Consider the following 12,208-nt stretch of genomic DNA (forward strand, 5'->3'; position numbering starts at 1 on the left):
CCACCACTGCCACGTTCTCCAACTCCTTTGCCCCAGCAGATTCTGCTGCTTGGGTGCTGGAAAATCACTTCCAAACCCGCTCTTGTCAGCATATCCTGTCATATTTAGGAATTCCTTGGGCTGCAAATAATGAAAGGTCCAGTGAACGGTGACTTAAACAAAGAGGGGTCTGTTTTTCTGACATAACAAGGAGTCTGCAGGTCGGTGTCTCCCAGGGCTGCTGCAACAGCCTGAGGCCAGCCCCTGGCGATTTCTCGTGACGTTGACCTCATTGCTGTAAGATGGCTGCCATAGCTCCAAACACCAAGTTCTCAAAGCCCAAAGGCAGGAAGCAGGAAGAGGTGCAGGGAAGGCGTTCCTCCTCACATACCTTCCCTTCTCAGGAAGACAGAACCTTTCCCAGAAGCCCTCCAGTGAATGTCCCCTCACATCCCATCCCCTGCCCTTAGCTGGCTCCTGTAGCCACTCCTGGCTGCAAGGGCGTCTGGGAAGGTAATTTTCTATCAAGGTGAATGACATCACCATGTACCTGTCACCTGTGCCAGAACCTGTCCTTCTCCCTCCTGGCCTCCAGCCAGCCCCACCTCCTCCCCATCCCTGCCTGTCCTTCCTGCTCTACACCAGGTCCCTCATCTCTTGTCTCCTGGCCCCAGGCCCATCCCTTCCTGTCCACTGAACAAGCAGAGTGATATTTTTACAATCCAAACTGTCCCATGACTTCTCTAGGAAAAGGCTGAACTCCTTCATCTGTCCCCAAGGCCTCCTGACCCAATCCTAGCTGTCTTTCTAACCCTACCCAACATTTGTCAATAACCCGCAGACTTAGTAAGGACTCCCCAAGATCCAACCCTGGACAGGGTCCCAGGACAACAGGATGGGATGGAGATGACAGCAAGAGGCAAGGCAGGAGCATATTGCCACCGGGAACTCTGGTGTCCGACCTGAAGGCCAAGGGAGCTGGGGTATTGATCCCCCTACTCCCACAGCATCTGCTGAGATTTTCTGCTGGGTTGGAACAGGGAAGGCCTGATTCTCTGGTCCTTCTGGCCTGATCTATTCCCTCCGGCAAAGTGATACAGGCACCAGGGGTGGACGTCCAGGCCTGTACCACCTGGTGAGGGGAAGGAGTAAAGGCCAGCGGTCAGCTACCTCCTGACACCCCAGCACACCCACTTCCTCTCAGGGATTCCCATCCTGCAGCTTCCTGCCCTGTGCCTCCCTCTAAACTGTTATCTCTACTCACCTTTCGGAATGCTCCCCTCCCCTCTACCCCACCCACCTTAGCGCCCAGCCCAGCCCAGCCAGGCTCACCCCTTCTCCAGAACTAAGAACCCACTGCATTCTCAAGTGGAGCCCTTTCTCCCCCAGCCCCAGCCCCAGCCCAGTTCTGCCGTGAATACTGGATCAGTCTTAAACCTCCACCCTGGCTGCAGGCCTTGGAACCTTCCCCGGCCCGGGGAGAGAGCAGAGCCAAGATGCTGGGGTTGCCCCATGCACTGCCACTGGGGGCCATGGCCCCGCACCGAGGGAGGAAAAGGACCAGGAAGAGAGCACGGCGGGCTGCCCAGCCCACCACCGGGGGACGTGAGACGAGAGCCCTAGTAAGGGAGGAGCTGGGTCTTTGGAGACACTGGGGCCAGGCTCCAATTCCTCACTGGACATAAAACCCTGCTGCTGTCTCACCAAGCCACTCACCTCTGTGGGCCTCAGTCTCCTCATTTGGAGAATGGGTATGATCACAGGCTGGCTTTCAGGAAGGTACGTGGTGTGCACACACTCAGAAGGCAGGGTCCCAGATCGCCGGGCGGGTCAACGAGTCATCTCTGAGCACCAGGCAGAGAGGGCCACTTCCTACCCAGGCCCCTCCACCAGGTGCTGCCAAGTCTCAGGGGCTACAAGCACCTGTGTTCTCACTGGTCGTCCGGCCAGACCAGCAGCTCCTCCAGGCAAGCCTGAGACCGGGCCATGTGTACCCAGGCTCCAAGCTGGGGAGGGCGTTCTCCCTGGCCCAGCTTCCTGGCTGTCGTGGTCCCCAGTCAGGCCCGTTGGGCCACTGGGAGCTCGGTGGTTCAGGTCCCCGTGAGACTCCTCCATCAGGCGCCCCCTGCCCAGCAGCCCCAGCTCACAGTCAAGGCTCAGGACGGGGTCAGGGAGCACCCAGGCCCTGGGGGCCGAAGGCAGCGGGGCCCCACGGGGAATCTGTGACCACATGGGGCTGGGGTCCTCTGAGGGCGTTCCTCAGGCTCCAGCTCATCTCACTGTGGGGTGGGGCCTGAGAGATGCGGCATCCCATAAAGGTCATCTAGGCGGGAAGGTGGAGGCCCAGAGAGGGCAGGGCTGTGCCCCTGGTGGCACAGCAAGCTCACACCCAGCCTGGGCACAGATCCTGGGCCTCGTGTCTCCCGCCCAGGGGCCTTCTCACCCCGACTCCACCCGGTGACCTCCGGGAGCAGAACCAGCCTGAAGATGTCCCTGGGCTATGGGAAGGAGCGGGGGCCTGGGGGCCAAGCCTTGAAGCCACTTCCCCTCACTGAGCCTCAGTTTCCCCTTTAGGGAGTGGCCGCTGGGGGCTCCTGGGAGACCTACCAGCTTTTCAGTGCTTACCAGGGAGAAGGCAGTCGGAAAGGACACGTGTGACCTGAGGTGTCACAGGAGAAGAAACGCTCGCCTTCCCCACCCTCCCTGCACCCCAGGCCCGCCTACCTGTCCTCTGGGTGACGGACGGACTGGCAGGTGGAGCCCGCCCGCGAGCCAGCACGGGCCGTAGGAACAGGGGAAGGACAGCAGGCATCAGCTCCCCGGCCCCCTTGTCACCCCTGAGGCCCTCCAAGTGCCCAGCCCCATCCCTGGGGTCCAAGGGCAGGTAGGGGTCCAGCCCCATGGGGATGTCCCTGGCTGGGTGGTGCCCGTGTGCGTGTGCTTGGCGGCTGCCAGCTTTCTGGGTGTCTCCCTAACTGTCCCCTGGGGCGTGGGCCACTGTGGGCACCCGGGCCCACAAGGCAGATGGTGGGGGTGGCAACTTGGGTGGAGGCGAGGCCAGGAAAGCCCCAGGGCGGCAGGGCTGGGCTGATGACAGACGGCCCAGCACCCAGGCCGAGGACAGGACACTGTGTTTTGATTATTTCCAGTTTCCTGACCCCCAAGTAGTGATTTAATGTTCCTGTTTACTCTGAGGGTTAGAACAGAAGGCGGGACGGTTAAGCTGGCTTCCCCGGCCTCCCTTGGCGTCACCCCCAAACTCCCAGCAGGGAAGCGATCACGGGGAGCAAAGGATCCCCAGGGGCAGCGTGAGACCTCCAGGCACCTCGGACGGGCTCGGGGCTGGGCTCAGGCAGAGCGCGTCCTGTCAGGGGTTGAGGGTGGACCTACCCACAGGGAACACAGCCAGGGGACCCCCAGAGCTGCCCGACTGCGGGGGCCGGTGCCCAGGGTTCGCTTGCCCTGCTCTACCTGGTTACAGGCAGACGCATCCACATTCCTGGATCTCCCCAACACTACTTGGAGCTTGGACTTTGGCTGGGACCCTGTCCCCTCTCATTGTCAGAGTACATGTCAGGGACTGCTTGGCAGGCAGCCAGGAGCCTGTGGCTGGCTGGGAGGGGCTCCAGAAGTCACAAGCCCAGCTCTTCCCTCCTGAAATCTTGGTGTGTAGGGTCTAGCTTGTAAAACCTCTCAAAATACAGCCTTCCATAGCATCCTCTGCGCTTGGGGCTCACAGGGCAAAGTAAAGAGTGTTACTTTTTTCAATTACAAGTCATCCAGTTTTGTTTGTTTAAATCAACACAAATTCGTGTCATTGTTGGCAAAATAATAACAATAATAAAATGCTGATGTATTTTCTGCACAGAGACACCCCATCTACACAGTCCATTCCCTTATTCAAGAAGCATCCACCAGCATTGGGCAGGTGTTGGGACCATAGACAAAGGGCCAGAGCAAGGGTGCAGGTGAGGGAGGGACTGTGGCCAGGGCTGGGCTGGGGAGGGCCCTTCAAGTAAGGACCAAAGGCCATGCAGAAGCAACAGGTCTCACGGGGACAAATGAGGGCTCAGGATGAGGAAGGAGCACACAGCCGTGGAGGTCTGAAGTCACCAGGGGCCTTGGAGTCCAGGCGCACTGCACGGGGGAGGCAGTGCACCCGGAGTCATGGCTCATCCCCGTAAGCTACAGGGGAGACACGTGGGAGTGTCCCAGCTGTTCCCGGTCTCCCAGGGGACGCCAGGGACCAACTTTCTGATGCCACTTCTAGTCTGCAGCTGGCAGGCCCGAGAGGCCAGGAGGACCTCCTCCACCAGGCGCTCTCCTCCCAGGGGAGCTCAGCGAGCCATCCTGCACTGTCTCGATGTCACTAAGCCCCAGGGGGCAGAAGTGGGCAGGCCCAAGAGACCCCGGCCCTCCCTGTCTCTGCCTCTGATGCCCTGTTGGAGCGTGGACTCCGTTTCCCTCTCACTGAGACCAGAATTGAGCCTGAGGACCACTCCAGGTTCCTGGAGTGGCTGACGGGGAAGCTGGTTTCAGGGGCTCGGCCCCGGGTGTAGAGAGAGGGCGAGCTTGACCCCCAGGCCACAGACGCGGACTGGAACTGAGGTACCCTCAGCCTTCTCCAGCCAGCAGTCGCATGCCTTGGTGTCTAGTCCCTGCCCTGCCACTTCCAGCTGTGTGGCTTCAGGCAAGTCTCTTGATCTCTCTGAGCCTGAGTCCATGATGCCTGGAATGAGAGTGAGGCAGATCCGAGCAGACTTGAGAAGTCCAAGGAGGCATTGAGGGGGCCCCTCTGGAGGGCGTTTAAACCTATTTAAAAAAAAAAAAAATGCTGTGCCCCTGGGCAGAATCAGAGCCATCAGCAGGGCTCCCTCCCCCTCCAAGTGCTCAGCGACTGGAGGGCAGGTGTGGGGACACACAGACTCATCTTTAAAGCCCAGTCCTGCCATTGCCAGCTGTGCCCTCCTCTGAGGCTCCCGAGAGGTGCCTGGCAGGCGCCCAGAACGTAGTAGGCGATCAGGAAACATCCCTCTGGAGCCGGCATGCGAACGAGGACCGCTCTAAAGTGAGACTGGACCGTGAGGTCCCAAAGGCAGAACTCCAGGCCCCAGAGGTCAGCGGCCACTGCCCGCGACCCCTGCCCGTGACTCTACCTCGGAGTGACCCCCAGCTGCTGTCGGGTCTGCAAATGCTTGGCCAGGGTGCTGGGGGTAGGGTGCGGGGGGGGTGCTGTTTGTGGAAAGAAGTGGAACATCGAAGCCAGCTCGTTCAAAGTTAGAGTCCCTTTTTCCAGAGGGGTTATTTAGAAAGGAAAAAACATTGTCCAAATCACAGCCGAGAAAACCTGCAATTGCCAGAGACTCAGGAGCCAGTGGCCAAGAAGGATTGCGAAAGCCCGGCCCTGGGGAAACGTCTGCTCGTGCCAAGCCCCACGGAGCCGGGCTCAGGGCACCTTCCCGGGTGCCGGCCTGGCCTCGAGGCCCAGAGCCCAGACCCCTCACCCCGACGTGCCAGCCCAGTGCCAGGGAGAAAGGAGGTAACCGGGGGTCACGGCACTTCAGGGTTTGCAGAGATTCCACCCTCTCCCTTGCCATCTCCTGGGAGCCTTTGGGAGGAGGGCCCTGGCACCAGGAGTGGGGGCAGGGGGTCAGGTAAGTTGGGGAGGGTCGGGGAAGCCCCTTGCTTCAGCCTCCAGCCCAGAGTCCAGGACTATGGGTGGGAAGCCTGCAGGAACTGGGAGGGGTGGGGACCCCCGTTTGTAGCCACAGGGAGAGGGCAGAGAGCCAGTCATTGCATTCCTGGGAAAGAGGCCCCCAAAGCCCCCACCTCATGCCCACCACCCACCCAGCCCCAGCCCTTCCCTCCAGCAGTCCTCCCCCCACAAGACGCCCTGGCCATCCCCTGAGCCGTGCAGGGCCCTGTGGTCAGGTCAAGGCCAAGCGAGGGGTCATTTCCATCCGGGGATTGGGTTCCACGTTGTCAGAGCAATTCGGAGCTGAGATCCCTGATGGCTCCCATGCTGCTGCCCTGTCAGCTCTCCAGGGTCTCGGCCAAGCTGCGGGACACCATTTGCTGTCCACCTACCGTGTGCTGGGCTGGGATAACTCAGAGGAGAGCAGGCCAGCCTCCTGTGAGGACGCAGGGCTCACACGGGGAGACACAGCCAAGACCCTCTGACATGCTGCAGCCCCCTCATCTCACAGGAAGGGCTGGTGCCCGTGGACCCCATTCTGCCATGGCCTCTGTCCCTCACGCCTGTGTGTCTGGTGGCCAGAGCCCTCCAGGAATGAGATACAAAAGGGTGATCATTCAGTGGCTGCATCAGCTCCCACCGCTGGGCGTGGTCAAAGTCCCACAGCAGTGAGTTTGTAGTTGGGTGTAGAAGACCCCATCCCTGGGAGCAAGGATGCAGCCTCAGGGGCCCGGCTCACCCAACACCCTGCCGTTTACAGCCTCTGCGCCATGATGTGCACACCTGAGCTCTGTTCTGAGCCCCGAGAGAGAAGCTGGACCCACAGTCTGCCCCAAGCAGGGTCTGAAGAACTGCCCAGGAGCGGGCAGAACCACTGTGGTAAGGCTTCCAGATGGCAGATTCCTCACATCTGTCCCCCAGGTCCCCACCAGCCTCAGGAAACCCAGGCTTCCTGGAGGTCTTGGCCTTTGAGTGGGGCTCAAAGGACAGCAGGGCCGAGGGGCAGGGGGTTTCGTTTCAGGCGGAGGGCACAGCATGGGGAAGGCAAGAACCCATGAGTGGCGTGTGGCTGGCCACAAGGTGGTCGGTGGAAGCCAGGGTGAGAGATCCCTGAATATCTGCACCAGTCAGGAGGTGCCACTGTGGAGGCCCCGGGTGGGTGGCAGGGCCTTCCTTCATGCCAGGAGCTGGCTCCCAGTGTGTCCATTTAACAGAAGGACACACTGAGGCCAGGAGAGACAATGCCACCCAGGGAGTCACCACAGACCGTGTTCCCTCAGGAGGACGCTGCGGCCGCCCACCCCTGGCTGCTGTGCCCACGGTTCTCACGGGCAACCACGCAGGGGCCAGGCACCAAGGCAGCTGCCAGCCCACACTCACCTTCATGGTATTTAGAGAACGTCGCCCCTCTGCAGAGAGGAGAGGCAGGTTGTTCAATTCTAGGGTTTGAGGGGCGACTCTCTGAGGGAGTCTGTGTCCCCGGCCACGTGGCCCAGTAAGGCCTGCGCGCGTCCTGCTCGGCTGTGTCTGTTTTGCTCGCCAGCACCGAGCCTGCCTCATGGCAAACGCTCACAAATACCTGCAGAAGGGAAGGTCTCTTTTAATCCTAAAACAACTCGATCAACCCCATTTTACAGATGAGCTCAGAGAGGTGATGTGACTTGCCCAAGGTCACACAGCTAGAGGTGGTAGGACAGAATAGGAGCGGAGTCCCTGGTGCCCCAGAGGGCTCACTCCTCCTTCCGCCACTGGCTCCGCCTGCTCAGGGCCACCTAGGCCAATTCCTGCACACTGAATGCAGAATTCCCACTCCTAGGCCCAACCTAGATCCCTGTCCTGATTAGGGGCAGCCTCTCAGCCAGTAGGAAAGAGCCTGGCCAGCTGGGGCTCAAGCCTTATTCTGCCTTGCTCTTCCCTGAACTCTTCCTTGGTTTCCCCTTCCATAGCACAAGAGGTTTTGACCCAATAACGCCCACCATCTTTTCCTGTCTGACAGTCTGTGATTTACAATCTAGGGCAGGAATGTTCAGTCTATAACTCACACGCCCCTACTTGTGATTTCTGCACTGGTGGCAGACATCACCAATCAATCACCCATCCATCCTTCTCACTGAGTTCATACTGAACATCAGAATCCTTCTCCACATGATGCACAAGGCAACCATTTGATCAAAGGTGACAAAGAAGTTAAACCTTCTTTGCTATCCCTGGTCTGCCGTGTAGCTGGGCTGGGAGCCGGCCCCAAGGAGCAAGCCTCATGTTATCACACAGCTCCTGCTGTGAATAGAGGTCTGCGACCCATGTTGGTGAGAGTATCAAGGATGCGCTGTGTCCATGACAGCCTCCCCCACCAGACTGACAGCCCCAAGACCAGCCCTGAGAGCCAGGCCCAGGCCAGACCCAGCCCGGATGTACAGTCAGGTTTACTCGCTTCGATGAGTCCTCATTTCTGAGCTTGCTTCCTGCCAATTGCTCCCTCAGTCTCAGCACAGATCTCACCTCCTCCAGGAAGCCTTCCTCCAGTCTCCCCTCCTGTTTGAGTTAGGGGTGCCTGTGGTACCCCTACCCTTCATGCACTCCTTCAATCACTCGGCACTCGCGCCGTGTTGTACTTGCCTCTGACTCTGTAAAGCTGTGGCCCCAGCTCCAGGCCCGGCGCCCGGGGAGAGCACCGGGAAGCACGTGTGCCGAGAGTGGGTGCCCTGATTCACCCGACCAGCAGGCAGCATCCACGTGCCTCCTCGTTTATCAGGCAGCCAGGGATGCCGCGCAGGGCTGCCCTTGCCCTTGGAGCTTACATTTCGGTGAGGAAGAGAGACATTTAGGAGGCAGTTATACATACAATTAAGTGGCAGTAAGTAGGGAGCCAAGAAGGCGGCTCCCGGGGGCTCCTCCAGGGCCCGGTCAGGGAGCCTCTCTGAGGGTTTGATGTGCGAACACACGGCCTGGAGCCCCGAGCCCAGGGCCCCCAGCCAGGAAGGAGGGTCGACCCTGATGCCCCCTGCCCAGCTGGACTCCACATTCCCCTCAAGGGGAAGCTGCTGCCTCACCCTGAACCCTTTCAGGTGGGCCTCCAGCCAAGTCGGGGCCAAAAGGCCACCCGTGGGAAGTCTGGGTGCCCCGGGCTGCCCGGGCTGGTGGCCTGGCTGGTCTCCAGGTGGAGGGGTAACTTCAGCTCGGCCGGGAAGGCAAGCAGGAGGAGCAGGGGCAGGACGCAGCCCCCGTCCGGGCCACGCCCGGCCGGCCCAGGAGCGGGGTGCGGGAGAGGCTTCTACCTGGGGCTGCTGGGGTTCGCTCTGCCGTGGCTGACAGGGCGCAGTGAGCGGGGGCTGACAGCTCCCCACCCATCCCCCTGCCAAATTGTACTTAATTATAATGATAAACGATGGCAGGCGTCCACGGCCACATCGCAGAACACGACAAACACTCCACGTCTCCGAGCCAACCAGCCCCGCTCCCCCGCGGCGGCCGGCGTTCCTAGCAGGAGGCTGAGACGGGGTATCTCAGGCCACGGGCAGCCCCCACACCCAGCCCAGGCTGGCCCCCGTCGGGTCAGGGTGGGCACTGCTGGGCGTCCCAGGGCCCCAGTCCCCAGAGACCCAGGCCTGACCCCTCGTCCATTCCCTGGTGTCCCTTGGTGTCCTCTGCTCATTCGAGCAAAGCATGGAAACAGCAGTGCATGGCCCCATGGAAGGTGCTGCCAACACTCAGAAGCCACCATCGCTCCAGAGCAGAGTCAAAAATCACCCCTCCAGACACACCACCCACTCAAGCGCCTGCAGCCACCAAGGGATCTACCAGGACCTGGGGAGGCCCCAGAACCAGGAGGCCCGGCAGGGGTCAGGCAGTGCGCGCCCCTTCGGGGAGTAAGATCCAGACTCCTCTCCTGAGGGAGAGGGAGGTGTGGGCCTTCCATGGAGGAAGGCAGGCACTGGGGTCCCCTCAGAGGTGCCCTTGTCCCCATTCCAGCATTACAGGCCAGAGGCAGGAAGGGGCCTGCACCCTCCTTAATCATCGCCACAAGCAGAGCCTCGAGATAGCCTCCTGGGGTCCTGGTCCCAAACTGAAGGCCAGGGCAAGGGCTCCGTGCAGGCTGTGCCTCCTGAGCACTCCCAGCCCGTCTGCACGGGTGAGCGGGGCAGAGTGTGGGGGGCAGTCGTAGCTGCAGCAGCCGCAGTGCATGAGTCCTTTGTGCGGAGATGGTACAGAGATGGCCCCGCAGACCAGGAAAAGAAGGGCGACCCAGGCAGGGGGAACCACATGTCAAAGGTCTCGGGTCAAAGACAACCTTGCACCCTCCTGGATGGACTGGGAAGCAGCTGGTGGGGGGAGGGGGAGGGTTTGGTGAGGGGCTGGGAAGACCTGCGCCCCCTATTCAAAGAGGGCAGTGACCTGGGAAGGCCATGCTGGCCGCCTGCTGGGCAGCAGGTGGACTGAAGGGCCCCAGGCCAGGCACAGGGACGGAGAGTGTGGTGGCCATAGGGATGGTGGCGAGAGGGGCCAGGAGGCCATGGGGACAGGGATGGCAGGTGAGAGGGGCCAGTCAAAGAAGCATACGGAGATGTGGTTGGTGGGACATGGAGACAGAGAAGACTGTGGCTGGGGAGAGAGATCTGGTTTGCAATGATCAGGTGGATAGTGGTCCCAGTCCTGAAATGGGGACAGCAGGTCAGCAGATGTTTGGGACACGTTTCCCTGCGGTGTCCAAGGGCAGCTGGGTCCAGGGAGCATCCGGGCTTGCACAGAGGTGTTGGCGGTCCGTCGCATGTAGCATCTGTCAGAGCTCAGGTGGCCTAGGCAAGGGAGAGGCCACGAAGACCCAGAGGCTGGGTCTGATCCTGGGACAGGTTGGGCAGAGCCCCAGGTCATCCCAGAGTCCACGAGCCAACGATGGGTGTGACAGGGAAAAGGGAGAGAGTGGGGATGCAGGAGATGGTGAGGATGCAGGAGAGAGTGAGGATGCAGGAGATGGTAAGGATGCAGGAGAGAGTGAGGATGCAGGAGAGAGTGGGGATGCAGGAGAGAGTGGGGATGCAGGAGAGAGTGGGGATGCAGGAGAGAGTGGGGATGCAGGAGATGGTGGGGATGTGGAAGAGAGTGGGGATGCAGGAGATGGTGAGGATGCAGGAGATGGTGAGGATGCAGGAGAGAGTGAGGATGCAGGAGAGAGTGAGGATGCAGGAGATGGTGAGGATGCAGGAGAGAGTGGGGATGCAGGAGAGAGTGGGGGTGCAGGAGATGGTGAGGATGCAGGAGAGAGTGGGGATGCAGGAGAGAGTGGGGGTGCAGGAGATGGTGAGGATGCAGGAGAGAGTGGGGATGCAGGAGAGAGTGGGGGTGCAGGAGATGGTGAGGATGCAGGAGAGAGTGAGGATGCAGGAGATGGTGAGGATGCAGGAGAGAGTGGGGATGCAGGAGAGAGTGGGGGTGCAGGAGATGGTGAGGATGCAGGAGAGAGTGAGGATGCAGGAGATGGTGAGGATGCAGGAGAGAGTAGGGAAGGCTCAGTAGGTACAATCATCTGGTGACAGGAGCTGTGGCTTCCACCTTCCCCTTGCACCAGGGGACACAGGCCATATGGGGCCAGTGTTCAAGGCCAGAGACACAGGGGCAGTGCCTGGATCAAATGGGCAACTTGCTCAGGTGTAGAGGGCCTTGGACACCCCCAGGGTTGGTGGCCAGGTGAGGCAGGAGTGAGGGAGCTGATGACTCACATGATGGGACCAGGGATCCAGACTGGCCAAGAGAGGTGTGACATGTCAGGGCTGATGGATGAGGGGAAAGTGGAGGAATCAGGGGACAAAGAACCAGGTACGGGATGACCTGAATTGGGGGTGAGGGAGATGGGAAGGGAGTAGAAGTTTGGGGCACAGGTTTTCAGAAGCAAATCAAGCTGGGTGTTGATGGAGTCCGTGGGTGCCAAGGGAGGGGTGATGAAGGGCTCTGGGGAGGGTCACAGGAGCCATAGGGGTAGAGAATTGAGAGGACAGGATAGTGACTAGGGGACCCATGGGGATGTGGACCAGGGTGATGGCCAGTATGGGCTGAGAAGGAAGACAGAGGCATGGTGGGGGGAAGGGTGCGGCTGGAAGGAGGGAGCCTGGGTGGCAGGGAAGGCGATGCAGTGGAGGGGCTGGTGGAATAGGGGAGGCACAAGCAGATGGCCAGGGTATGGGGAAGGGGAGCCAGGTCAGCCTCAGCCAGAGGGCCAATGGGGAAGAGAGTGTGGAGCTGTGTTTCCAGCACATCCAGGCTCCTTGGGCATCACCAGCTCAGATGGGGAGACTGAGGCCCAGAGGGACAAGAATGGCTCCCCACCCCCACAGCCTGCACCTGCAGGACCAGAAATGCCTGAGACCTATTTCACGCGCCACCATAAGGTTGATCCTGCTGACTTGGGGGGGTGGCAGAGGAGTCTGTGGGTCAAGCGGTCCACCAAGGGCCATGGAAACCGCAGTCCTGGCTCCGCCCAGCCAGCAGCGCCCTGGGGAGGGCCGGGCCAGGCTGCACATGAGGGCTGGGAAGAGCGAGGCA

The 12,208-nt window shown here is 60.6% G+C and overlaps 1 protein-coding gene across 1 annotated transcript; it reads right to left on the reverse strand.

The window, feature by feature from the left end:
* Positions 1-3,806: 3,806 nt before the first annotated feature.
* On the reverse strand, positions 3,807-5,728 carry LOC116664411. Its single transcript, XM_032482658.1, has 2 exons — positions 5,136-5,728; positions 3,807-5,042 (listed from the first exon to the last, which is right to left on the reverse strand). Exons 1-2 carry the CDS (start codon positions 5,574-5,576, stop codon positions 4,515-4,517), a joined length of 969 nt encoding a protein of 322 aa, XP_032338549.1. The 5' UTR covers positions 5,577-5,728; the 3' UTR covers positions 3,807-4,514.
* Between the last annotated feature and the right edge of the window lie 6,480 nt (positions 5,729-12,208).

The sequence above is a fragment of the Camelus ferus genome, chromosome 6 (genome assembly GCF_009834535.1).
Source record: "Camelus ferus isolate YT-003-E chromosome 6, BCGSAC_Cfer_1.0, whole genome shotgun sequence".
In the NCBI taxonomy this organism is placed as follows: domain Eukaryota; kingdom Metazoa; phylum Chordata; class Mammalia; order Artiodactyla; family Camelidae; genus Camelus; species Camelus ferus.

Bases quoted from the DNA above. Each gene is read 5' to 3' on its own strand.
- LOC116664411 (XM_032482658.1), bottom strand. From the start codon at position 5,576: ATGGCAAGGGAGAGGGTGGAATCTCTGCAAACCCTGAAGTGCCGTGAC. The intron at 5,043-5,135 runs GTAGAGTCACGG...GTCTCACTTTAG, and splicing joins CAGCTGGGGGTCACTCCGAG to AGCGGTCCTCGTTCGCATGC.